This window comes from Carassius gibelio, chromosome A7, assembly GCF_023724105.1.
Source record: "Carassius gibelio isolate Cgi1373 ecotype wild population from Czech Republic chromosome A7, carGib1.2-hapl.c, whole genome shotgun sequence".
Classification (NCBI taxonomy): Eukaryota; Metazoa; Chordata; class Actinopteri; order Cypriniformes; family Cyprinidae; genus Carassius; species Carassius gibelio.
In genome coordinates this window covers 26,951,308-26,979,041 of record NC_068377.1, presented here as the reverse complement: position 1 = coordinate 26,979,041, position 27,734 = coordinate 26,951,308, and the positions used below count along the sequence as shown (strand labels likewise).

General features: G+C 36.7%; 1 protein-coding gene across 4 annotated transcripts; it reads left to right on the top strand.

The window, feature by feature from the left end:
- Positions 1 to 7,391: 7,391 nt before the first annotated feature.
- Positions 7,392 to 20,254, top strand: LOC128017019 (proto-oncogene Mas-like). Of its 4 annotated transcripts, XM_052602062.1 has the most exons (4): positions 14,531 to 14,594; positions 17,572 to 17,695; positions 17,962 to 18,017; positions 18,919 to 20,254. In XM_052602062.1, exon 4 carries the CDS (start codon positions 18,947 to 18,949, stop codon positions 19,943 to 19,945), a length of 999 nt encoding a protein of 332 aa, XP_052458022.1. In that variant the 5' UTR covers positions 14,531 to 14,594; positions 17,572 to 17,695; positions 17,962 to 18,017; positions 18,919 to 18,946; the 3' UTR covers positions 19,946 to 20,254. The 4 variants fall into 4 exon arrangements, with proteins under 4 accessions (XP_052458023.1, XP_052458025.1, XP_052458022.1 ...); XM_052602063.1 differs by lacking the exons at positions 14,531 to 14,594; positions 17,572 to 17,695 and adding an exon at positions 7,392 to 7,909; XM_052602065.1 differs by lacking the exons at positions 14,531 to 14,594; positions 17,572 to 17,695; positions 17,962 to 18,017 and adding exons at positions 7,392 to 7,909; positions 8,166 to 8,221.
- Positions 20,255 to 27,734: the final 7,480 nt, after the last annotated feature.

Here is a 27,734-nt window from a genome sequence, read left to right as displayed (position 1 = left end):
CTTTTACTACTGGGCGAGCAAAGCTTCCATCCATCTCAATCATGTCACTGGAGTTTGTATCCAGTCTGTAGATAATTACAAATATCTGGGATTTTGGATGGATAAAAACCTAAACTTTAAATACCATGTTGATTATCTTGCAAAGAAATTAAAATTCACATTGAGTTTTTTGTATAGACTAAAGTCCTGTTTTACCTTGGCTTCACGAAAACGCTTAGTTGCTAGTCTTTTTCCATCACAGATTGATTACAGGGATACCATCTACAGATCTGCCTCTCTGTCCACCTTGTCCAAACTTGACCCCCTTTATCACTCTGCTCTCAGATACAGTATGTCACTAACTCTAGTTTTAGGACACATCATTGTATATTGTACAGTATGGTAGGATGGTCCTCCATTCATTTGTGCAGGCTTGGACATTTTAATTTACAAAGTTATTTTAGGAAAACTTCCAAATTATTTAAATAGGAAATTTTTATCATTTCAAAGCTGTCATAATCTCAGGTCACATAATTGGCTACAGTTCAAAGTGCCAGCTATTAGATCAGAGGCTGGAAAGCTAAGCTTGTTCTATTATGGCCCTTGGTCTTGGAATGATGTGCAGACCAAATTCAAACTACAATCCCTCATCTCTTTAAATAGTTAAAATAATCTTTAAATAATCTCTTTAGTGTTTCTGTAGCTCAAGTGGTAGAGCATTGCGTTAGCAAGTAAGCAAGCGCAAGGTTGGGGGTTGGATTCCCCGGGAACACATGATAGGTAAAAATTGTTTGCCTGAATGCACTGTAAGTCGCTACAGTTTAATTTATTTTTTTTATTTTAAATGATTTTAAACATAGAATAAAGGAGCTGGTCACTGCTAATTGCAGTTGTTTTGCCAAAACAATTAAAAAGTCAAAGCCTTCTTGCACTGGTTGAGCTGGTTTCAGCCTCGTAGCCGTTGATAAGGAACTCAAATTCACGTAAAGTAGCCTTGATGACAGGTTTGGGTGAGTATAAGGGCAAAACGCACAAGATATTGTACTTTCAGTGTCCTGTAGTTGGTGATCTCACTTATTTTGTGGCAGAAATAAACTGCTGCAGAAAAAGCTAGGTGCCATGCAAAGTGTTATGTGTCACTGCAACACTCATTACAAATGTAGTGGAGCAAAGAGTACTGATGCTTATTCAAAAATGTTGTGAACTACAGAGGAAAAATAGCTAATATCTTTGATACTCTGTAAAGCTACAGAGAATCCAAAAAGATACTCAAGTACAGTAATTAATTACATTTACTCAAATACTTTACACCTCTGGTTTGGACAGGTTTCTATTGTGCTCTCTAAGTGTAAATGTAAGTTTGTTTAGCAGTTTGCATTGCATTTTCTTATTTTTTTATTTTTTTGTCATATTTTTAAATTTAATTTAAGTCAAAGGGGACCAGAACCTTTTTGGTTAACAACATTCTTTAAAATACTTCTTTTGTGTTCAACAGAAGAAACTCATATAGATTTGTTTAACAACTATGGTGAACAGCACATTCCAGGACCCGGTTTATGGCCCTCTCTGACCACAACAGTGGACAAAGGTTTGCTACATTTTGATTGGATCTTGGTGTACCAACATAAGCAACTGTCCAACACCATCAGATAAAGATGTTAGGACAACATCCAGACACCTTATAGAGGGCAAGAAGAAGACCTCTTGTAATAAGCCCGGGAAGGACAGAGCCTTTCATTGATCCACATTCAATTTCTTCCCTCAACCCTTCTAGAGACTGATTCCTTTGGTTCTGGCCAGTGACCCCTGTTAAAGTTATTTTGAGGGGATTATAGTGACCCTGGAACTAGGCACGCTTAGCTCTCGAGGGAGTTAAATGCGTGTTGTTTGATGCGGTCACAATAATCGGTTCCACCCAGTTGAGCTCCTACACTCCGCAGTTCAGTTCCACGACCGCCATTGCAGTGAGGTGGCATTGGGGGTTATAATGGGGCAAAGGAGGGGTATACATTTTCCATTCGAGCTCCTCTTGTTGCCTCTCCTGAGTGGTAGTCTATCAAAGATGTACTTGTTTGATAATGTAGTGTCGTCTGCCCCTTATCTGAAGAATCACACTCAGTCTTGGGGTTTTGTTTCCAGAAGATTAGACTTTATTTCAAAGAAAGTAAAGCCGAGAGGTTCTTTGCAGAGAAGATCTCCAAATTGTTATTCGGCTTCTCCTTTTATATAGTTTTTATGTTTATACAGGGTTAGGCATGTTATACACATTTCATAAAGTTTTCCTTATGCATACAATTCGATTCCTCCCAAGAGAGAAGGGTCCCCCAAAACTTATGGTAAAGAACAAGGCCCACTTGTATGTTTCCAGATGCTGAAGGGTCTGTACATTTTCTGCTATGCAGGCTTTTTCATTTTACACACAGGCCCATATGATTATAATGGAAGTATAACTAGACATTACATGGCTAGATTCACCTTGATTATGCTTGATTAATTTGAATTAACAGAATTGTTGACATTTTTGCAGATTTATTAAAAAAGAAAAACTGAAATATCACATGGTCCTAAGTATTCAGACCCTTTGCTGTGACACACATATATTTAACTCAATTGCTGTCCTTTTCTTCGGATCATACTTGAGATGTTTGATTATACTGATTGGGCTTGATTAGGAAAGCCACACACCTGTCTATATAAGACCTTACAGTTCACAGTGCATGTCAGAGCAAAGGAGAATCATGAGGTCAAAGGAACTGCTTAAAGTGCTAAGAGACATAATTGTGGCAAGGCACAGATCTGGCCAAGGTTACATAAAACAATTCTGTTCCGGTTTACCTAATTAATGCAGCCCAACAATCCTTTAACAGATTTAAATTGTTTAAATATGATAGTCATCCCTTTGGAATTATAAGGTTCTATCTGACATTTTTGTCAAAATTTAGTTATTCCTATAATGTTATTCTGTGACAATTTATTTACATTATGTGAAAGGTTTGTTTTATGTTGTGTACATCATGGGATTTTTATTTTAAAAACAATAAGGTTCTATCTACACAGTCGAATGGAATGCAAAACTTTGAAGCTCAGTATCTCAAAACTACTTGGAATGCAGATAGAACCTATAATTCCAAGGGGGACGTAGGGTGTTATGTGTATTCCAGGTTAAAGAGATGGGTCTTTAATCTAGAATTAAACTGACAGAGTGTGTCTGCCTACTGAAGAACACTAAATAGATTGTTCCAGAGTTTTGGTAGAAAAAGGATCTGATGCCTGCAGTTGATTTTGATATTCTAGGTATTATCAAATGGCCAGAGTTTTGAGATTGCAGCGGACGTGAAGGTCTATAATGCGAGATGAGCTTGCTCAAGTATTGAGGAGCTAAACCATTCAGGGCTTTATAAGTAATTAGCAATGTTTTAAAATGTATTCATTATTCAATAGGGAGCCAGTGCAGAGATGACAAAACCCGGCTTATATGGTCGTACTTCCTGATTCTAGTAAGAACTCTAGCTGCTGCATTTTAGACCAGCTGGAAATATCAAATTGCACACCTAGCTTCCTAACTGATGATGAAGAATTAACAGCCCAGCTATCAAGTGTTAGACAGTGTTTTGGGTTATACATGCAGAGGTTTTGGGTCCAATAATTAACATCTCTGTGTTTTTTTTTTTTCAGAATTTAGCAGTAGGAAATTACTAGTCATACAGTTATTTTTATCAACTATGCATTCCGTAAGTTTTTCAAAATGTTCTAATTTGTATGTTTCATCGGGCCGCAAGGAAATATAGAACTGAGTATCATCAGCATAACAGTGAAAGCTAACACCATGTTTCTTGATAATATCTCTCAAGGGTAACATGTAAAGTGTGAAAAGCAATTGTCCTAGTACAGAGTCTTGTGGCACTCCATGCTGTACTTGTGATCGATATGATATCTCGTCATTTAATGCTATGAAATGATGAATTATTAATTAGAAGAGGATCTTTGACTTCCAGAAAGCACCTTTTTTAGTAGCTTAGATGGAATAGTATCTAACATGTTGTAGGTTTTGATGATTTAACAATTTATAATTTATAAAATTCTTCCAGTCCTATATCCGAGAATGAGTGGAATTGTTCTTCAGGTGATCTATAGTGCATTTCTGATTGATACTATGGCTGACGGCTATATGGTTATAATTTTATCTCTAATAGCATTGATCTTGGAAGTAAAGAAGTTCATAAAGTCATTACTGCTGTGCTATTGGGAAATCTCTGTTTCTGTTGGTTTTATTTTTCGTTAATTTAGCCACTGTATTGATTAAATGCCTGGGACTGTGTTTGTTCTCTTCTAAGAGAGACGAAAAGTAAGTAGATCTAGAAGTTTTCAGAGCTTTTCTGTAAGAAGTACTTTCCCGCCATGCAATATGAAATACCTCTAGTTTTGTTTTCTTCCACCTGCACTCCATTTTCCGGGCTGCTCTCTTTAAGGCACAGGTGTGCTCATTATACCACGGTGTCAAACTGTTTTCCTTTATCTTCTTTAAGTGTAAAGGAGCAACCGTATCTAAAGTTCTAGAAAAGAGAGATTTAATAGTTTGTTACATCATGATGTTTTCTGAGCTATTGGCTATGCTGAGGAATTGGAAAATTATTTACAATATTATTTATAATACGTCTTATGTGGTAGAAGTGATATTCCTACCAGATTTGTAACAAGGAGTTGAATGTGCAGCTTTATATGGAGTATACATGAGAGTAGATAATGATCCAAGATATCATCACTCTGCTGCAAAATTTAAATGCAGTATTAAATCTAAAGTATGATTCCGACAATGACTAAACCCTGACACGTGTTGTCTTACCCCAATAGAGGGTAGACTCATTTAAAATAATGTAATCATCTGGTTTTAGCCAGGTTTCTGTCAAACAAAGCATGTTATGATCTGTAATCATATAATTTATAAAAAAGTGGGTTTGTAGAAAGGGATCTAATATTAATTTGTCTAGCTTTATCATTTGTTTATCTGAATGATATCTGTTTTTTTATTTTTTTATTTTTTGAACATCAGTTAAATTGCTACCCTTAAATTGTTTTGGATGTTTTTTGTATTTGCTAGTTCAGGGAACAGACTCTCTATAGAGTGATATCTCTATAGTATGACATCTGAGTGAAAGGGTTTCTATGTGCTGAGAAATAACTGACTTCTGTGACATGAGGTAGTTAGCAGACGGTCAGTTTAGCCAGTCTGTCTACTTCCTGACCTGGGCCCCAGTTAGTCAAGTACAAACTCTAAGACTATGTGCCATATTTCTTGAGAGATCAGCGGAAGTCACCCTGCTGCGGGGGCTCTGCAACAGGAACCGAACAATGTATTGGACTTGCTAAGATAGTTGCATCCAAAGCCGTATGTAATGCCCTCACATTCTTACTATCCTTAATTAAAGTTTGGTTCCAGCTTACCACAGTTGTTTGATGAACTTGTGAAGAACAAAGCAAGAGAGAGAGAATAAATTAATGGTAGTCACGAATAACAAGCTAACAGGCTAATGGAATGCTAATGCGCTGCTCTTGTGTTTTAGATTATAAAGCGAGCAATATCAAATTAGTATGGTAGATAATGTCAGAAATATATGGTGATAATTAATATTTTAACATAAAAACAAATCTACATTGAGCTACATTCAGTCTGAATACACCAGAATTACATCAAAAGTACATTCGTAACCTCCAAGATGTACAAAGACCACTTGTTCCTTTATCTTAAACCATCTAAGAAGTGATTCCATACACAGCCAAGTTAACCATTTTACCAGCCACTCATCATTATTCATTTTTGTAATCCAGAGTTATCATAATTGTATTTCAGGACATTTTAGCCAACTATTACTCTTAGAACTCTCCCATATTAACTAAAATACATAACCTATTGAGGAAATTAAGCATTAAGAACTCCTCCCTTTCTCTGCAATGTTGTTTCTTCATCAGTTACTGCCAACCATATCAGCCAACAGCCTCTGTGTCAGGTAAAAACCTTTCCTTTGTTCTTTCTTATCTGCAAGCCCATTATTCAATTCTTAGACTTTTTTTTTTTCCAAGTATTTTCTACTGATTATTAATGGATTATTTTATAATGGCAATGATGCATATTCTTGTTATGTGTTTCAGGTCTAGGAGTATCACAAAAACTGACAGGACAGACAGAAATCTAAATCACAACATACAATTAAGGTTTGATTATATGTGTTTCAAAGTGCATGGGATAACAATACAGTTAACTTATTTAATTGGCAGGTGAATCACTGTTCAGTTGTCTATTTGTTTACTGAATTAATAATAATTATCTTAGTGCAGGGAATTCTGCAGTGCCAGTGCCAAATTAAGAAGATCTTTGGTCAGAATTAGTAAATAATATCACGAGATTATAATACAACACAAAATTTACATGAAAAAGCAGATTACATGAATTTTGAATCAAAAACATATTTGTTTTCATTTCAGTTTGAACATTCTAAGCCCAGTTCACCGAATATGGCCTACCCTGAAACCTCAAGCAACATGACATACCAGTTGGAAGTAAACTATTTAGCTTGGTTACTGGAGAAATTAAACTGGACATCTGTGAAGACAACTGTGTGTGCATCTTCAACTGAAATGGTGGTTATCTGGATTATTTTCTTCATTGAGTTTGCTGTCATTTGTCTGGCACTCTATGGATTGTGTTGTCTGCTTAGCTCTAACCATGCTGTCCCATTATTCATCATAAATCTGTTTGTTTCTGATATCATACAGATTTGTGTCAAGCCTGTTCTGAATTTTTGTACATTTAATCTAAAAAAGATTGTATTCTTTTTTGTATTTTATATTTATATCCTGAGCATAGTAGTTAACATTGGCTTCATGGTCTGTATCTCAATGGAAAGATACATAATGATAAAATACCCTGTTTGGTACCGTCTTCATCATTCGAGTAGGAATTCAGTTCTGATATGCTTTTTAGTTTGGGCAACACTCTGTGGATTTATGGTGATGGATGTGATTATTGCACTTGCAGTAGATGTGGAACTTGCATTTCTTCTGAGTCTATTTATTTTTTTGTTACCTTATCCACTGGTTGTGTTTTCCTTCGTGGGTTCGTGGAAGGCACTGTCTCATTCGGTCGCAGTCACCCCTGATGAAAGAAAGAAGATTTTGATGATTCTGGCTCTTGTACTTTTCAATTACACTGTGTTGTTCCTACCAAGCATTGTGAAAAACATAATTTTTGCAGTATCCTTTAAGCATGGAACAAGTAGCTACTACGATTGTTTACATTCGGTGTCAGGAATCATGTTGTATTTAAATCCACTTGCTGACTCTTTGCTGTATGTTTTCATAAGGAAGGATGCTAATCTCATGTTTAGAGTTTTGGGTTGTAAAAAGCGGTGTGAAAATCAGGTGTAGCCCTTCAATCCATAAGCTGTTGTGTTAAAACTAACAAACATGTGACTGAGAAGCGCTGAATTTTAACCGTTAGAGCAAAAATAACAATTTTGATCTCCTTTAATGTGTGTTTTAAAAACTGGTTCTTCCAATCTGACTGGTTAATCACAATGTTGTTCCAGGGACAACAAAGATGATGTCCCAGGAACATGTCTCACTTGGTAAAATCAGGTTCTGCATCAATATCAAAGACAGCACATGAAACAATTTAACAAATTTAACCACTTTACTGAGTACTCATCATTATTCACATTTTAAATGTAACAACATTTCTGTCAGTCCCTTTGAGCATAATTACGTTTCAGGAAATACTAGCCATATATTAATCTGATTGCATGATGATAGGAGGAAAATGCAGAGCTAATGGTGGATGGATCTGGTTAAGTGTTAGTGGTGCTTCCCTCTCTGCATTGTCTCTTCATCTGTTACTTTCTACCATAATCAACCAGCAGAAGCAGCTCATTGTCAGGTAAACCTGTTTCTTATGCTTTTTATGTTTGCACAGTCATTGTGCATTGTCTTGGGAAATACTTGTCAGATTCATAATATTTATTTTATTTTAAGGTATTATGTAAATGTTACAATCGGATTATGCAATGATTTTGCTTTGTTGTAAATGAATATAAATATCTTTCAAGAATTGTAATATTTTAAACTGTCTTTTATTAGAAATTAAATAAATGATTCTATGATGAGAGGGTAGTTTTTTTTCTCATGTATTTCAGCTCAATACAAGTGTCACTTTCACAAAAACTGAAAGGACAAATAATCACCACAGGAGGTATGTCTGGACAAGTTTCTATTGTGCTATATAAATGTACATTGTATTTTTAAACATTGTAAGTTTTATTCGTTTACTTTGTGTTGTCTTATTCCTACTTATAATTCCATAATTTTTGTGTTTAATGAAGATCCTCTAATCTGTTTCACAAGTTTTCATATTTTTAACAGTAAAACTATTATCGAAATAGATTTTTTAATCTAAAATATCTACACAAAGCACATTTATGGACTGTACATTTCCTTTATTAATGTTTATTTATGCCATTAACAAATTAATAATTAAATATTTAAAACAATAGCTGAAGATAAAGATTTGTAAAGGTGGACTTGATAGCATTCATCTGTGGACTGGTGTTAAAGGGATATTCATCATTGTGTAGTACATTTCTTTCCTCATCAAACATACTGTAGGATTCAAAGGGAACCAGAAACTGTTTGGTTACCAACATTCTTCAAAATATCTTCATTTGTCTTAAACAGAAGAATGGATCTTATAGATCTGTAACAACTTGAGGGTGAATTCCTTTAATTTCACAGACTGCATTTTCCTTAAGACTGGCTGTCATTTAAATGAAATTGACAGAATCTGTGGACAGAGTATTTATCTGCTTCTTTTATCCACTGAGATTGTGTAAATTCTCAGGGGGCTTTCCTAAATTCACAGAATGATGAAAGATGGAGGATATTTTCAGAAAATTCAATTGAAAGGAACAACAACACAAAATTTGGGATACAAACTATTGTGAATAAACTACATTAAATAATAATTAATTTGTTTTAAAATGTCGCATCAATTGAAATTTAAACTATAAAGACTCTATGAGAAATGATGATAACAGAACAAAAAAATCTATTGTTTATTTAACACATTACTTCGTTTTGTCGCCACTTTAGCATCCAGTGTCCATCCAAGACACAAGAAATGGTTTATACTGGAACATCAAGCAATAGGACATTCCAGCTGGAAATTAACCAGTTTCCATGGGAAATTGATGAATTGAATTTGAAATTTCTGGAAAAAATTCTTTGTGGATCCACATTTGAAACTGTGGTTATATGGATTATTTTCTCCGTTGAGTTTCTTGTCATGTCCTTGGCATTCTATGGATTGTGCCGTCTGATCAGCCCTAACCATCCTGTTCCTGTATTTATCATAAACCTCTTTATCACTGATGTCATACAGATTTGTTTCAGACCTATCCTAAATTTTTGTACATTCAGTGTTGTAATTGCATTCATCTACTACATTTATTCCTTGAGCATAATAGTTAATGTTGGCTTCATGGTGTGTATATCTGTGGAAAGATACATAATGATCAAATACCCTGTGTGGTACCGACTTCATAATACTTCTAAAAATTTGTCTCTGATATGCTTGTTGGTTTGGGCAATATCATGTGGAATAAATGTGATTGATGTGATTATTGCCCTTCACGGGAATATGGCACATGCATTTTTCAAAAGTGCATTTGTTCTATTGATACCATATCCACTGGTTGTGTTTTCCTTCGTGGGATCATGGAAGGCACTGTCTCATTCAGTAGCAATAACCCCTAATGAACAGAAGAAGATTTTGGGGATTCTGGCCCTTGTACTTTTCAGTTACACTGTGTTGTTTATGCCAGTCATTGTTCAAGGCATTATTATGTTTTTCTTTGAACAGAGTCTAAGACTTAATGGTTATTTATTATCAGTGTCAGGAATCTTGGTGTATTTAAATCCACTCGCTGACTCTTTTCTTTACGTTTTCTTAAGGAGAGATGCTAACAGCATGTTTAAATGTTTATGTTGTGAGAAGCTACATGAAAATCAAATAGAAAACTCCTCCAATTCTTTATCTAGGAGGGGTGAAGTGCAAATCAGTATAATAGCATACAGAGAAACCACTGAGTTAGAATCTAATTGTAATTTCAACTAATTATAGAAATTAATTGTAACAATCCAGTGAGGTTTTTTGCATGCACAATGAGTCTGACTACAGCAAGTGCTCCACACAGGGATCTGATCTCACCATCATCCAATCCATCTGGGATAACATGAAAAAAACAAAAACAAATCTGAGGCAGGCTAAATCCAGAAGAACTGTGGCAACATCTACAAAACACTTGTATTTGTGCATTAACTGAGACGGTATTGTACTATTAGGCTACCTACTGTTCTTTATAATTCTTTAGCACTTTAATCTGTTTGAAACATTTATTTTATGAATTTTTGTGTAGCCTATTCTTTTGGTGTATTTAGATGTCCAGTTCTTTTGTTATATTAAAAAAGTCATTAAATGTGTTATGACATCACCTTTTTTCAACTTTTCCCAATATCGTGAAAACACTGTGATTAAAGCTTAAGCAATTAGCTATCGCAACATAAAAAAATGATACTGTCATAATATGCACATATGTATTTATACTTTTATATCCTTATTGTATCTTTAACCCACAATTCTGTTAATCGAGATGGTCCTCACTGCAGAACACAAGATCCAGGGGGTGTGGTTGAATCCAGATCCAACTCCTCCCACCTTATATATATATATATATATATACCTAAACCTACTTGTCTCCACCCCCTGACCCTTATACCCACCCACTTCCACCCCTAAACCTATGTTCACCCCCTAGATGTGGATACAACCACACCCCCTGGATCTTGTGTTCTGCAGTGAGGGGCTACTCATAAAATCAATAAGTGAGAATTTATATTCCACTCAATGTGTCTTCAGTAAAAGCTGATTAAATTAGAGGTTTACAACCTATATTTGGTAGTGTCATCTTCAAAAAACGGGCCTAATTTTTCCCCACTAACATACAGCAATAAAAAGCACAGCTTGCTTACTTGTCCTCTCAGTATCAATATACTATGTTAAGGAACAGAGGTAAAGTTAGGTAAAAAAAAAAATGTTAGCATGAATGCACTGTAAGATGCTTTGGATAAAGTGTCTGCTAAATGTAATAATATAATTTATTATAGTATATTTCAGCATATATTACATATAAAAATAGTACAGCAGTTTTCCCCAAATAATTTCCTCAGTCATCTCTGGTTGTAGACTACTTTTAAATCCATCAGTTGATCTACCAGCACAGATAGAGAGTGGTGGATCCAGAGGTGTCAAGTAACGAAGTACAAATACAGGTTCTTCTCAAACAATTTGCATATTGTGATAAAAGTTCATTATTTTCCATAATGTAATGATAAAAATTAAACTTTCATATATTTTAGATTTATTGCACACCAACTGAAATATTTCAGGTCTTTTATTGTTTTAATACTAATAATTTTGGCATACAGCTCATGAAAACCCAAAATTCCTCAAAAACTCAAAAAATTACTCAAAAAATTAGCATATCATGAAAAGGTTCTCTAAACGAGCTATTAACCTAATCATCTGAATCAACTAATTAACTCTAAACACCTGCAAAAGATTCCTGAGGCTTTTAAAAACTCCCAGCCTGGTTCATTACTCAAAACCGCAATCATGGGTAAGACTGCCGACCTGACTGCTGTCCAGAAGGCCATCATTGACACCCTCAAGCGAGAGGGTAAGACACAGAAAGAAATTTCTGAACGAATAGGCTGTTCCCAGAGTGCTGTATCAAGGCACCTCAGTGGGAAGTCTGTGGGAAGGAAAAAGTGAGGCAAGAAAACGCTGCACAACGAGAAGAGGTGAACGGACCCTGAGGAAGATTGTGGAGAAGGACCGATTCCAGACCTTGGGGGACCTGCGGAAGCAGTGGACTGAGTCTGGAGTAGAAACATCCAGAGCCACCGTGCACAGGCGTGTGCTGGAAATGGGCTACAGAGAAGCAGCACTGGACTGTTGCTCAGTGGTCCAAAGTACTTTTTTCGGATGAAAGCAAATTTTGCATGTCATTTGGAAATCAAGGTGCCAGAGTCTGGAGGAAGACTGGGGAGAAGGAAATGCCAAAATGCCTAAAGTCCAGTGTCAAGTACCCAAGGTCAGTGATGGTCTGGGGTGCCATGTCAGCTGCTGGTGTTGGTCCACTGTGTTTTATCAAGGGCAGGGTCAATGCAGCTAGTTATCAGGAGATTTTGGAGCACTTCACGCTTCCATCTGCTGAAAAGCTTTATGGAGATGAAGATTTCGTTTTTTCAGCACAACCTGGCACCTGCTCACAGTGCCAAAACCACTGGTAAATGGTTTACTGACCATGGTATTACTGTGCTCAATTGGCCTGCCAACTCTCCTGACCTGTACCCCATAGAGAATCTGTGGGATATTGTGAAGAGAAAGTTGAGAGATGCAAGACCCAAGACTCTGGATGAGCTTAAGGCCGCTATCAAAGCATCCTGGGCCTCCATAACACCTCAGCAGTGCCACAGGCTGATTGCCTCCATGCCACGCCACATTGAAGCAGTCATTTCTGCAAAAGGATTCCCGACCAAGTATTGAGTGCATAACTGAACATAATTATTTGAAGGTTGACACTTTTTTTGTATTAAAAACACTTTTCTTTTATTGGTCGGATGAAATATGCTAATTTTTTGAGATAGGAATTTGGGGTTTTCATGAGCTGTATGCCAAAATCATCAGTATTAAAACAATAAAAGACCTGAAATATTTCAGTTGGTGTGCAATGAATTTGGGGTATCTATACTTTACTTGAGTAATTATTTTTCAGCCGACTTTTTACTTCTACTCCTTACATTTTCACGCAAGTATCTGTACTTTCTACTCCTTGCATTTAAAAAATTGCTTCATTACTGCTATTTTATTTCGGCTTGTTTTCATTACGGCTTGTCATCATTCTACAAAAAAAACACAAAAAAAAACCTATCCAGATACATCCGGCCATCCGGATGGAGTGAATTTGATTGTGGTTGGAAGAGAACTATAAACATATTCCGACACCCTATTGGTTTGTACCAGAGTGTGTGAGCGGAGTGGAGTGGCAACAATTTCCCCTCCGTGCTCAGAGCATTTAATAATCACTCCGCTCCAGCTCCGCTCCAGGTTCACAACTTCCCGCTCCCGCTCCACTCCGCGCTCAGTGATACCAGAAACACCTCCGCCTTCGCTCCGTGGCTAAAGTATATCAGTATGTTTGAAATGTTATGTTCATAACGTAGCCTATATTCAAATAAAAATTAAAATAACAGGAGAGTTTCAAAGTGGTTTAGGCTATTGTGTGCAAACTTTTTTTTCCTACCACATGCCAAACTAATAACATGGATGTCAGCATTAATATAATTACTGTATTCTGCTGTGCAAATTTTGTTTGTGATGAAAATAACAGTATATTTTTATTTTATCTACAGATCAATGCATTTCTTACAGATTTCTGCTCATTCAAAATCAGATACAGATGAAGTAACGCTGTAAGATTACATTTGTTTGAATGCATTATTGCAAAAGCGATTGCTTGTGAATGTGCTGTAACTGTTTAAATCATGCTTCGACCCGAAAATATTCCTTAAAAGGAACAGACAAACTCCTTGAGAACTAACCTATAACTTCCCGCTCGGCTATTGTCGTCATTGTAACCTTCTGATTTGAGAGATCCATCTGTATCAAGCTATAGTTAAATATGTTTAACGTGAATACTTGCTAAATATGCAGTTATATTACGGGCTGTTGGCATGAATTGTACTCGTGATGGAGCGGTGGTGGAGCGCTCTTGGAGTGAGTGAAAACCACAACGCTCTGACTTTTAAAAAATCCGCTCCTCGCTCCTGTCAAAATCACACCGCTCCACTCCACGCTCCGCTCACATACTCTGGTTTGTACGAGATCCATTGCACCTGCACATGACACAAATCACATCACACTCCTGCAAGGACATAGCCAGTTTTGGGTTCGTTTGTCAAAAAATATATTTCTTAAAAGTAGGGTTGGGTATGGAACCGGTATGCACCGACCCGAATAAGGACGCAGATTTCGGTGCTTCATTTTGGTGACTCTTAAATGCCTGAGCGATCAATTTGTCCTGGTTCTCCAAAATGTACACAAGACGCACGGGCGTCGCTAGGCTTTTTTTTAGCGGGGCTGTAGCATTTAGCTCCAAAAACTGTACACAAATTCGCGATTGCCTGAGAGTCAGTCCCCACCAGCATTTGGGTGCTTGAGCACCTGCCCCTTTGCCCTTTGGTGCCCAAAGTGCCCTTTTGTCAAAGCAAAATTTCCTCTATTTTTTTTTTTTTTTTTTTGTCATAACGTTTCCTTTTGTGAATACCTGCTCATGCCCAATCTAAATATTAGTAAAATTTTGAATAATAATTTAGCCGTCAATAAGATGACCAACATGATGACCTTTGACCTGACGACGACGACCTCCTCCTCCGACCTGGACGATTCGTCACGCTGCACACGCATTTTTTAATTGTCAGAGGATATTTTCAACACCGCGAAGCTGGTAAGTGCTGTTTCATACTCAGCGAAGTGATTTTGCTATTTATTTACTTATTATTATTTTACAAGAACGATGTGATGTGAGAACATGCAGATATGTTGTTTTTATTGCGGTGTGTAGCCTGTAGTGTAGAGTAACGTTGGTGTGCTGTTTGAGGGAGAAACGTTTCACAGGCATCGAGGGCAGAGGCGTCATGCCCATTCAAAGATTTCTGAGCCAAGTTGATTTTAAATGCAGCTTCCAAACGACCAAAAAAACAGCAGAATAATATTTTTTATATATTTAATATAATCACACTGTTGTGATTAGATCGTTCAGTGCAGCATCAGCTGCTAAATTCAAATCTGTGTTCGCTGGCTGGCGCTGAGCCTTCGTACAATGCTTCATGATAACCAATCAACGGTTCTGTTGCGCGAATACAATGGCCAATCGGAGACGTGCAGAAGAGTGATCATGAAATGCGGTGTTTTTGTTCACTTGGTCGCTGACTGAATTATTTAGCGAATTCTTTCTTCAGAGAGAGAGAGAGAAAAAACTTTTGTATGTGGAGTAGACCTGCAGATTAGGCCAAATTGTAACAAGCTATTAAAATTGCCAAATGCCTCATTTATCATTGCAAAACAATGCCAAAACAACAGGCTAACATATATGTATATTTTATACATAAATATGGTAAAACAACGACTATTAAGCCAGTATTCACACGAATACATTAAGCTGCAGGTAAATCTTACAAACCTTACATCAACCATGCTCTTGTCATCTGATAAGTTTAATTAATGTGCAGGCTAGATTCACTTATAATACTTCATCATTAAAACACAACAAGGATTTATGAAATCATGGCCACGAATTAACGTCGTAGTAATTAATAAATCTAGCTCTCAAATTCTTAATTTGGTGGGAATTAATTATTAATTTATAGTTAGCAGTTCTCACTATGTAAACTTTGCACCGTTTAAACGTTATAAAATAAAACTTAATTAAATATCGATACTCACCGTCTGGTTGCTGTCCACGTCGTCCATCTTTAATTAGTGTTGATTCAGTACAGTAGGTGGCGCTGTCACAAAAATACTAGGGTCCTAAAGCTGCGGTCACAGAATTGTGGTCCTTTCAGAACCTGACCCCTTCAGACATGTTTGGTAACTGCATGAATTATAAAATAAAGATTACTGTTTCTACCCCTGTGGTGTTGCTTGGTCTGTAGAGTAGACTCCTCTAGCCGCAACATAAAGTCTCCTGTCTAGGTTTACTACAATATCAGTCAAGAAGGTATCAGGATTATGAGTTATTTTTCATTTTTAGTTGATTAATCACTTGGATTATTCATTCATTTTGACAGCACTATAATGTTTATTGTATATAGACAACCATGCAAGGGTTATTGTTACGAAGCCTGCACCAATTTTCTTTTCCATTGCACTCGCAGATTCCTGCAGCTAAGCTTGGATGTACATTTCCATTCCATTAAAGGTTATTGATGACATGCCTCTGAAGTTTGACTTTTGCACCATAATACTTATAGGCAACTGGTCATTATATCTATAGTCCTTTAATGTATTTGCATTGTATTAAAGTGCGTTCATTTTCAATGGGCATATATGTGGCTGAAACGGGTAGCTAGTGCATCCCAAATTTTTCAACATGAACATTTTAATGTAGCATTATAGTCATTATGCCCTATGGCTTTTAGAAAAAAAATTTTTTTGAGGAGGTGCAGTACACAATAGGACCCTGTAGCGCTGCCTAAGCTTTTGTTCTTAATGGCATTTTTTTTCCTTACATTACTTTTATACTTTAAGTCGTTTTTTAAACCAGTACTTTTACACTGTTACTTGAGTAAAAAGCTTGAGTTGATTCTTCTGCAAAACCCTAGTATCTATACTTGTACTTAAGTAATGAATGTCAATACTTTTGACACCACTGGTAGGATCCAGTAGATGCCTGCCACCTGCCAGAAAAAGATCACTCTGCCTCTTGAGAAGCTAACTCAAAGTGGGTGTCACGTCCCAGCTCTATGGCTGTCATCCTCCCAGAGCTGTATCCATGTACAACAATGAACCCCAGCTAGATTCAATTTATGATTCAGTTTTAAATATGTTTATTGTGGAACAACGGGTGGTGCATGTGTGTGTACTGCGCTAACCAATAGGGGCAGGTCACGCTGTCACATTTTTCTTTCTTACAAAATTGAGTGAAAAGTGAAAGTGACATACAGCCAAGTATGGTGACCCATACTCAGAATTTGTGCTCTGCATTTAACCCATCCAATGTGCACACACACCCAGAGCAGTGGTCAGCCATTTATGCTGCGGTGCCTGGGGAGCAGTTGGGGGTTTGGTGCCTTGCTCAAGGGCACCTAAGTCATGGCATTGCTGGCCTAGGAGTCGAACCCACAATTATAAGGTTAGGAATCAAACGCTCTAACCACTAAGCCATGACCCTGATTAAAAAAAAGTTTTTAATAAATATGGTAACCCATACTCGGAATTGGTGCGTTTAACCCATCCAAGTGAACATACACAGCAGTGAGAAGTGAACACACACCCAGAGCCGTGGGCAGCCATAAATCCAGCGCCTGGGGAGCAACTGGGTGTTCAGTGCCTTGCTCAAAGGCACTTCAGCCATGGGTATTGAGGGTGGAAGAGAGCGCTGTTCATACACTTCCTTCCAGCTACAACTTAAAATGTGAGATGTGAAGACAGTTGTGTGTGCATCTTCATCTGAAATGGTGGTTATGGTGGTGATTGAGAAGTCCTGAATTTTAACCGTTAGACCAAAAATAAAACATTTGATCCCCTTTAATGTGTGTATTAAGTTTTATTTCTGTCAGTATCAAAGACAACAAATTTAACCACTTTACTGAGAACTCATCATTATTCACATTCGAAATGTAACAACATTTTCTGTCAGTCCCTTTAAACAATTACGTTTCAGGAAATGCTAGCGAAATATTAATCTGATTGCATGATGATAGGATGAAAATGCAGAGCTAATGGTGAATGGATCTGGTTAAGTGTTAGTGGCTCCTCCCTCTCTGCATTGTCTCTTCATCTGTTACTTTCTACCATAATCAACCAGCAGAAGCAGCTCATTGTCAGGTAAACCTGTTTCTTATGCTTTTTATGTTTGCACAGTCATTTTGCATTGTCTTGGGAATTATTTGTCAGATTCAGAATATTAATATACTTTTTAAGGTATTATTTATGTAAATGTTACAATCAGATTATGCATTGATTTTGCTTTGTGTTGTAAATGAATATATATATCTTTCAAGATTTTTTATATTTTATACTGTCTTTTATTGGGAAATAAATAAATGATTCTATGATGAGAGGGTAGATTTTTTTTTTCTCATGTATTTCAGCTCAATACAAGTGTCACTTTCACAAAAACTGAAAGGACAAATAATCACCACAGGAGGTATGTCTGGACAAGTTTCTATTGTGCTCTATAAATGTACATTGTATTTTTAAATATTGTAAGTTTTATTCTTTTACTTTGTGTTGTCTTATTCCAAGTTATAATTCTATGTTTTTTTGTTTAATGAAGCTCCTCTAATCTGTTTCAGAAGTTTTCATATTTTTTTAACATTAAAACTATTATCAAAATGGATTTTTAATCTAAAATATCTACACAAACACATTTATGGACTGTACATTTCCATTATTAATGTTTATTTCTGCCATTAACAAATTAATAATGAAATATCTAAAACAATAGCTGAAGATAAAGATTTGTAAAGGTGGTTTTGATGTCATTCATCTGTGGACTGGTGTTAAAGGGATATTCATAATTGTGTAGTACATTTCTTTCCTAATCAAACATACTGTAGGATTCAAAGGGAACCAGAAACTGTTTGGTTACCAACATTCTTCAAAATATCTTCATTTGTCTTAAACAGAAGAATGGATCTTATAGATCTGTAACAACTTGAGGGTGAATCCCTTTAATTTCACAGACTGCATTTTCCTTAAGACTGGCTGTCATTTAAATGAAAATGACAGAATCTGTGGACAGAGTATTTATCTGCTTCTTTCGTCCACTGAGATTGTGTAAATTCTCAGGGGGCATTCCTAAATTCACAGAATGATGAAGGATGTAGGATATTTTCAGAAAATTAAATCAAAAGTTGAAAAGAACAACAATAACAAAATGTGGGAAACAAACTATCGTGAATAAACTACATTAAATAATAATTAATTTGTTTTAAAATGTTGCATCAATTGAAATTTAAACTATAAAGACTATGAGAAACTATGATAACAGAACAAGAAATTAAATTGTTTATTTAAAACATTACTTTGTTTTGTCGCCACTTTAGCATCCAGTGTCCATCCAAGACACAAGAAATGGTTTATACTGGAACATCAACCAATAGGACATTCCAGCTGGAAATTAGCCAGTTTCCATGGGAAATGGATGAATTGAATTTGACATTTCTGGAAAAAATTCTTTGTGGATCCACATTTGAAACTGTGGTTATATGGATTATTTTCTCCATTGAGTTTCTTGTCATGTCCTTGGCATTCTATGGATTGTGCCGTCTGATCAGCCCTAACCATCCTGTTCCTGTATTTATCATAAACCTCTTTATCACTGATGTCATACATATTTGTTTCAGACCTATCCTAAATGTTTGTACATTCAGTGTTGTAATTGCATTCATCTACTACATTTATTCCTTGAGCATAATAGTTAATGTTGGCTTCATGGTGTGTATATCTGTGGAAAGATACATAATGATCAAATACCCTGTTTGGTACCGACTTCATAATACTTCTGAAAATTTGTCTCTTATATGCTTGTTGGTTTGGGCAATATCATGTGGAATAATTGTGATTGATGTGATTATTGCACTTCACGGGAATGTGGCACATGCATTTTTTGTAATTGTATTTGTTCTATTGATACCATATCCACTGGTTATGTTTTCCTTCGTGGGATCATGGAAGGCACTGTCTCATTCAGTAGCAATAACCCCTAATGAACAGAAGAAGATTTTGGGGATTCTGGCCCTTGTACTTTTCAGTTACACTGTGTTGTTTATGCCAGTCATTGTTCAAGGCATTATTATGATGTTTTCCTTTGAACAGGGTCTAAGACTTATTGGTTATTTATTATCAGTGTCAGGAATCTTGGTGTATTTAAATCCACTCGCTGACTCTTTTCTGTATGTTTTCTTAAGGAGAGATGCTAACAGCATGTTTAAATGTTTATGTTGTGAGAAGCTACATGAAAATCAGATAGAAAACTCCTCCAATTCTTTATCTAGGAGGGGTGAAGTGCAAATCAGTATAATAGCATACAGAGAAACCACTGAGTTGGAATCTAATTGTAATTTCAACTAATTGTAGAAATTAATTGTAATAATCCAGTGAGGTTTTTTGTATGCACAATGAGTCTGACTACAGCAAGTGCTCCACACAGGGATCTGATCTTACCATCATCCAATCCATCTGGGATAACATGAAAAAAAGAAACAACTGAGGCAGGCTAAATCCAGAAGAACTGTGACAACATCTACAAAACACTTGTATTTGTGCGTTAACTAATGAGACTGTATTGTACTATTAGGCTACCTACTGTTCTTTATAATTCTTTTGCAGTTTGAAACATTTATTTAGTGTATTTAGATGTCCAGTTCTTCTGTTATATTAAAAAAGTCATTAAATGTGTTATGACAACACTTTTTTGTTTTGTTTTTCAACTTATCCCAATATAGTGAAAACACTGGGATTAAAGCTTAAGCAATTAGCTATCGCAACATAAAAATTTGATACTGTCATAATATGCACATATGTATTTATGCTTTTATATCCTTATTGTATCCTTAAACCTGATGAAAGTGCTCTAGTTATTGGTGATTCTATTGTACGGAATGTGAATATAGAGACACCAGCCACCATAGTCAAATATTTACCGGGGGCCAGAGTGCCTGACATCTTGGCAAATTTAAAAGTGCTGGCTAATGCTAAACGTAAATACAGTAAGATTGTTATTCATGCCGGCGCTAATGATGTTCGACTTCGCCAGTCGGAGATCACTAAACATAACATTAAAGAGGTGTGTGAACTTGCAAGCACGATGTCAGACACTGTAATTTGCTCTGGTCCCCCCTCCCTGCTTACTGTGGTGACGAGATGCATAGCAGATTGTCATCACTCAATGGCTGGATGTCTAAGTTGTGCCCACAGAATAACATAGGTTTCATAGATAATTGGACGAGCTTTTGGGGCAGACCTGACCTGTTAAAAAGAGATGGTCTTCATCCCTCTTGGTGTGGCGCCACTCTTCTCTCTAGAAATATGGCAAATAGTCTTAGTGTTTATACTTGACTAACTGGGGCCCAGGTCAGGAAGCAGACAGACTGACTAAACTGACCGTCTGCTAGCTGCCTCACATCACGGAGGTCAGCTAATTCTCAGCACATTGAGACTCTTTCACCTAGATATCACACTATAGAGACTGTGTCTGTTCCCCGAACTAGAAAATACAAAAAAAACGTCCAAACCAAGTTAAGATTAACAGTTTAATTGAGGTTCAACAAATGAAAAAAGATGCAATATGGATAAAAAATGATAAAGCTTGGCTTATTAAATATCAGATCCCTTTCTACGAAAACAATTTTTGTAAATAATATGATCACTGATCATAATATGGATGTGATCTGTTTGACAGAAACCTGGCTAAAACCTGATGATTACATTATTTTAAATGAGTTCACCCCGCAAGATTACAGTTATAAACATGGGCCGCGTCTAAAAGGCAAAGGGCGAGGTGTTGCTTCAATTTATAACAACGTTTTCAGGATTTGTCAGAGGGCAGGCTTCAAGTATAACTAATTTGAAGTAATGGTGCTACATATAACATTATCCAGGGAAACAAATGTTACTGATAAATCCCCTGTTATGTTTGTACTGGCTACTGTATACAGGCCACCAGGGCACCATACAGACTTTATTAAAGAGTTTGGTGATTTTACATCCAAGTTAGTTCTGGCTGCAGATAAAGTTTTAATAGTTGGTGATTTTAATATCCATGTTGATAATGAAAAAGATGCATTAGGATCAGCATTTATAGACATTCTGAACTCTGTTGGGGTTAGACAACAAATTTCAGGACCTACTCATTGTCGAAATCATACTCTAGATTTAATACTGTCACATGGAATTGTTGTTGATAGTGTTGAAATTACGCAGCCAAGTGATGATACCTCAGATCATTATTTAGTTTTGTGCTAACTTCATATATCCAAAATTGTCAATTCTACTTCTTGTTACAAGTATGGAAGAACCATCACTTCTACCACAAAAGACTGCTTTTTAAGTTATCTTCCTGATGTATCCAAAGTCCTTAGCATATCCAAAACCTCAGAACAACTTGATGATGTAACAGAAACTATGGACTCTCTCTTTTCCAGCACTTTAAATACAGTTGCTCCTCTACGCTTAAGAAAAACAGTTTGACACCATGGTATAATGAGCATACTAGCACCCTAAAGAGAGCAGCCCCAAAAATGGAGTGCAGCTGGAGGAAAACAAAACTAGAGGTATATCGGATTGCTTGGCGGGAAAGTAACCTATCCTACAGAAAAAGCAATAAAAACTGCTAGATCCGATTACTTTTCTTCTCTTTTAGATGAAAACAAACATAACCCCAAGTATTTATTCAATACAGTGGCTACATTAACGAAAAATAAAGCCTCAAGAAGTGTTGACATTTCCCAACACCACAGCAGTAATGACTTTATGAACTACTTTACTTCTATAATCGATACTATTATAGGGAAAATTGTAACCATTCAGCCGTCAGCTACAGTATCCCATCAGACAGTGCACTATAGACCCCCTGAGGAACAGTTCCACTCATTCTCTACTATAGGAGAGGAAGAATTGTATAAACTTGTTAAATCATCTAAACCAACAACATGTATGTTAGACCCTATACCATCTAAGCTCCTAAAAGAGGTGCTTCCAGAAGTCATAGATCCTCTTCTGACTATTATTAATTCGTTATTGTCATTAGGATATGTCCCCAAAACCTTCAAACTGGCTGTTATTAAGCCTCTCATCAAAAAACCACAACTTGACCCCAAAGAACTAGTTAATTATAGACCAGTCTCGAATCTCCCTTTGCTGTCCAAGATACTAGAAAAGGTGGTATCCTCACAATTATATTCCTTCTTAGAGAAAAATGGTATATGTGAGGATTTCCAGTCAGGATTTAGACCGTATCATAGTACCGAGACTGCTCTCCTTAGAGTTACAAATGATCTGCTCTTATCATCTGATTGTGGGTGTGTTTCTCTATTAGTTTTATTGGATCTAAGTGTTTGACACAATTGACCACAACATTCTTTTGCATAGACTTGAACACTTTGTTGGCATTAATGGAAGTGCATTAGCATGGTCTAAATCATACTTATATGACCGCCATCAGTTCGTAGCAGTGAATGAAGATGTATAATATCGATCACATGTGCAGTATGGAGTACCTCAAGGCTCAGTACTAGGGCCGCTACTCTTCACGCTTGATATGTTACCCTTGGGAGATATTAGATGTTAATTATAGGACCTAAAAACTCTGCTTGTAATAACCTAGAACACTTTCTAAGACTTGATGGTTGCTCTGTCAATACTTCCTCATCAGTTAGGAACCTAGGTGTGCTATTTGATCACAATCTTTCCTTAGAAAGCCACATTTGTAGCATTTGTAAAACTGCATTTTTCCATATCAAAAATATATCTAAATTACAGCCTATGCTCTCAATGTCAAATTCAGAAATGTTAATCCATGCATTTATGACCTCAAGGTTAGATTCTTGTAATGCTTTATTGGGTGGTTGTTCTGCACACTTAGTAAACAAACTACAGCTAGTCCAAAATGCAGCAGCAAGAGTTCTTACTAGAACCAGGAAGTATGACCATATTAGCCCGGTCCTGTCAACACTGCACTGGCTCCCTATCAAACATTGTATAGATTTTAAAATATTGCTTATTACTTATAAAGCCCTGAATGGTTTAGCACCTCAGTATTTGAATGAGCTCCTTTTACATTATAATCCTCTACGTCCGCTACATTCTCAAAACTCAGGCAGTTTGATAATACCTAGAATATCAAAATCAACTGCAGGCGGCAGATCCTTTTCCTATTTGGCGCCTAAACTCTGGAATAACATACCTTACATTGTTCGTTAGGCAGACATACTCTTGAAGTTTAAATCTAGATTAAAGGCCCATCTCTTTAACCTGGCTTACACATAACATACTAATATGCTTTTAATATCCAAATCCGTTAAAGGATTTTTAGGCTGCATTAATTAGGTAAACCGGAACTGGAAACACTTCACATAACACCCTATGTAAGAAGAATGGCATCTATGCTAATATTTGTCTGTTTCTCTCTTATTCCAAGGTCACCGTAGCCACCAGATCCAGTCTGTATCCAGATCAAAGGGTCACTGCAGTCACCCGGATCCAGTACATATCCAGACCAGATGGTGGATCAGCACCTAGAAAGGACCTCTACTGCCCTGAAAGACAGCGGACGGAGACCAGGACAACTAGATACAGATCCCCTGTAAAGACCTTGTCTTGGAGGACCACCAGGACAAGACCACAGGAAACAGATGATTATTCTGCACAATCTGACTTTGCTGCAGCCTGGAATTGAACTACTGATTTCATCTGGTCAGAGGAGAACTGGCCCCCCAACTGAGCCTGGTTTCTCCCAAGGTTTTTTTCTCCATTCTGTCACCGATGGAGTTTCAGTTCCTTGCCACTGTCGCCTCTGGCTTGCTTAGTTGGGGTCACTTCATCTACAGCGATATCGTTGACTTGATTGCAAATAAATGCACAGACACTATTTAACTGAACAGAGATGACATCACTGAATTCAATGATGAACTGCCTTTATCATTTTGCATTATTGACACACTGTTTTCCTAATGAATGTTGTTCAGTTGCTTTGACGCAATGTATTTTGTTTAAAGCGCTATATAAATAAAGGTGACTTGACTTGACTTAACCCACTGCAGAACACAAGATCCAGGGGGTGTGGTTTGATCCAGATCCAACTCCTCCCACCTTATAGGTGGGTGGTTTTATGGGTCAGGGGCTGGAGACCAAGTAGGTACTTGTCTCCAGCCCCTGACCCATAAACCCACCCACCTATCTTCACCCCCTAGATGTGGATACAACCACACCCCCTGGATCTTGTGTTCTGCAGTGAGGGGCTACTCATAAAATCAATAAGTGAGAATTTACATTCCACTCAATGTGTCTTCATTAAAAGCTGATTCAATTAGAGGTTTATAACCTATATTTGTGTAGTATCGTCTTCAGAAACGGGCCTAATTGTTCACCACTAACATACTGCAATGATAAGCACAGCTTGCTTACTTGTCCTCTCAGTATCAGTATACTAGGTTACGTGTTCCGATATAATATGTGCTCATGTGGCTCAGTGGTAGATCATTGCATTAGCAGTGCAAAAGGTTGTTAGTTTGATTACCAGGGAACACATGTTAGGTAAAAAAAAATGTTAGCTTGAATGCACTGCAAGTTGCTTTGGATAAAGTGTCTGCTAAATGTAATAATATAATTTATTATAGTGCATTGCTGCATATATTACATATAAAAATAGTAAAGCAGTTTTCCCAAAATAATTTCCTCTGTCATATCTGGTTGTCATATTTTTAAATCCATCCGTTGGTCTACCAGCACAGATAGAGAGTGGTTTCTGTAGGATCCAGTAGATGCCTGCCACCTGCCAGAAAAAGATTGCTCTGCCTCTTGAGAAGCTAACACAAAGTGGGTGTCACGCCCGAGCTCCGTGGCTTTCATCCTCCCAGAGCTGTTTCCATGTTCAACAACGAACGCAAGATAGATTCAATTTATGATTCAGTTTTAAATATGTTTATTGTGGGACAACGGGTGGTGTGCGTTTGTACTGCGCTAACCAATAGGGGCAGGTCACGCTGTCACATTTTTCTTTCTTACAAAATTGAGTGAAAAGAGAAAGTGACATACAGCCAAGTATGGTGACCCATATTCAGAATTTGTGCTCCGCATTTAACCCATCCAATGTGCACACACACCCAGAGCCGTGGGCAGCCATTTATGCTGCGGCACCCGGAGAGAAATCAGGGGTTTGGTGCCTTGTTCAAGGGCACCTAAGTCATGGCATTGCTGGCCTAGGAGTCGAACCCACTATTTTAGGGTTAGGAATCAAACGCTCTAACCACTAAGCCACAACTTCCCCCCAAACATTTTTTTAATAAGTATGGTGACCCTTAACTGGAATTGGTGCATTTGACCCATCCAAGTGTACACACACAGCAGTGAGAAGTGAACACACACCCAGAGCCGTGGGCAGCCATAAATCCAGCGCCTGGGGAGCAACTGGGGGTTCAGTGCCTTGCTCAAAGGCACTTCAGCCATGGGTATTGAGGGTGGAAGAGAGCACTGTTCATTCACTCCCTTCCAGCTACAACTTAAAATGAGAGATGTGAGATGTGAAGACAGTAACTGTTGCGTGTGCATCTTCATCTGAAATGGTGGTTATGGTGGTGATTGAGAAGTCCTGAATTTTAACCGTTAGACCAAAAATAAAACATTTGATCCCCTTTAATGTGTGTATAAAGTTTCATTTTTGTCGATATCAAAGACAGCACATTAAACTATTTAACAAATTTATCCACTTTACTGAGTACTCATCATTATTCACATTTTAAATGTAACAACATTTTCTGTCAATCCCTTTGAGCATAATTAAGTTTCAGGAAATGCTAGCCATATATTAATCTGATTGCATGATGATAGGAGGAAAATGCAGAGCTAATGGTGGATGGATCTGGTTAAGTGTTAGTGGCTCCTCCCTCTCTGCATTGTCTCTTCATCTGTTACTTTCTACCATAATCAACCAGCAGAAGCAGCTCATTGTCAGGTAAACCTGTTTCTTATGCTTTTTATGTTTGCACAGTCATTGTGCATTGTCTTGGGAATCTAATTGTGCATTGTCAGATTAATTTTATTTTTAGGGTATTATTTATGTAAATGTTACAATCAGATTATGCAATGATTTTGCTTTGTGTTGTAAATGAATATATATAGCTTTCAAGAATTTTCTTTTTGTCTTTTATTGGGAAATAAATTAGTGATTCTATTATGAGAGGGTAGAAAAAAAATCTTTCATGTATTTCAGCTCAATACAAGTGTCACTTACACAAAAACTGATAGGACAAATAATCACCACAGGAGGTATGTCTGGACAAGTTTCTATTGTGCTCTATAAATGTACATTGTATTTTTAAACACTGTAAGTTTTATTCATTTACTTTGTGTTTTCTTAGTCCTACAATTCTATAATTTTTGTGTTTAATGAAGCTCCTCTAATCTGTTTCACAAGTTTTCATATATTTAACATTAAAACTATTATCGAAATTGATTTTTAATCTAAACCATTGACACAAAGAACATTTATGGACTATACATTTCCATTATTAATGTTTATTTCTTCCAGAATCAAATTAATAATGAAATATTTAAAACAATAGCTGAAGATAAAGATTTGTAAAGGTGGACTTGATAGCATTCATCTGTGGACTGGTGTTAAAGGGATATTCATCATTGTGTACATTTCTTTCCTAGTCAAACATACTGTAGGATTCAAAGGGAACCAGAAACTGTTTGGTTACCAACATTCTTCAAAATATCTTCATTTGTCTTAAACAGAAGAATGGATCTTATAGATCTGTAACAACCTGAGGGTGAATCCCTTTAATTTCACAGACTGCATTTTCCTTAAGACTGGCTGTCATTTAAATTAAACTGACAGAATCTGTGGACAGAGTATTTATCTGCTTCTTTCATCCACTGAGATTGTGTAAATTCTCAGGGGGCTTTCCTAAATTCACAAAATGATGAAGGATGGAGGATATTTTCAGAAAGTACAGAAAGTCCGAAAGTATAGAAAGTTGAAAAGAACAACAACAAAAAATGTGGGATACAAACTATTGAGAATAAGCTACATTAAATCATAATTAATTTGTTTTCAAATGTCGCATCAATTGAAATTTAAACTATAAAGACTCGATGAGAAACTATGATAAAAGAACAAAAAATTAAATTGTTAATT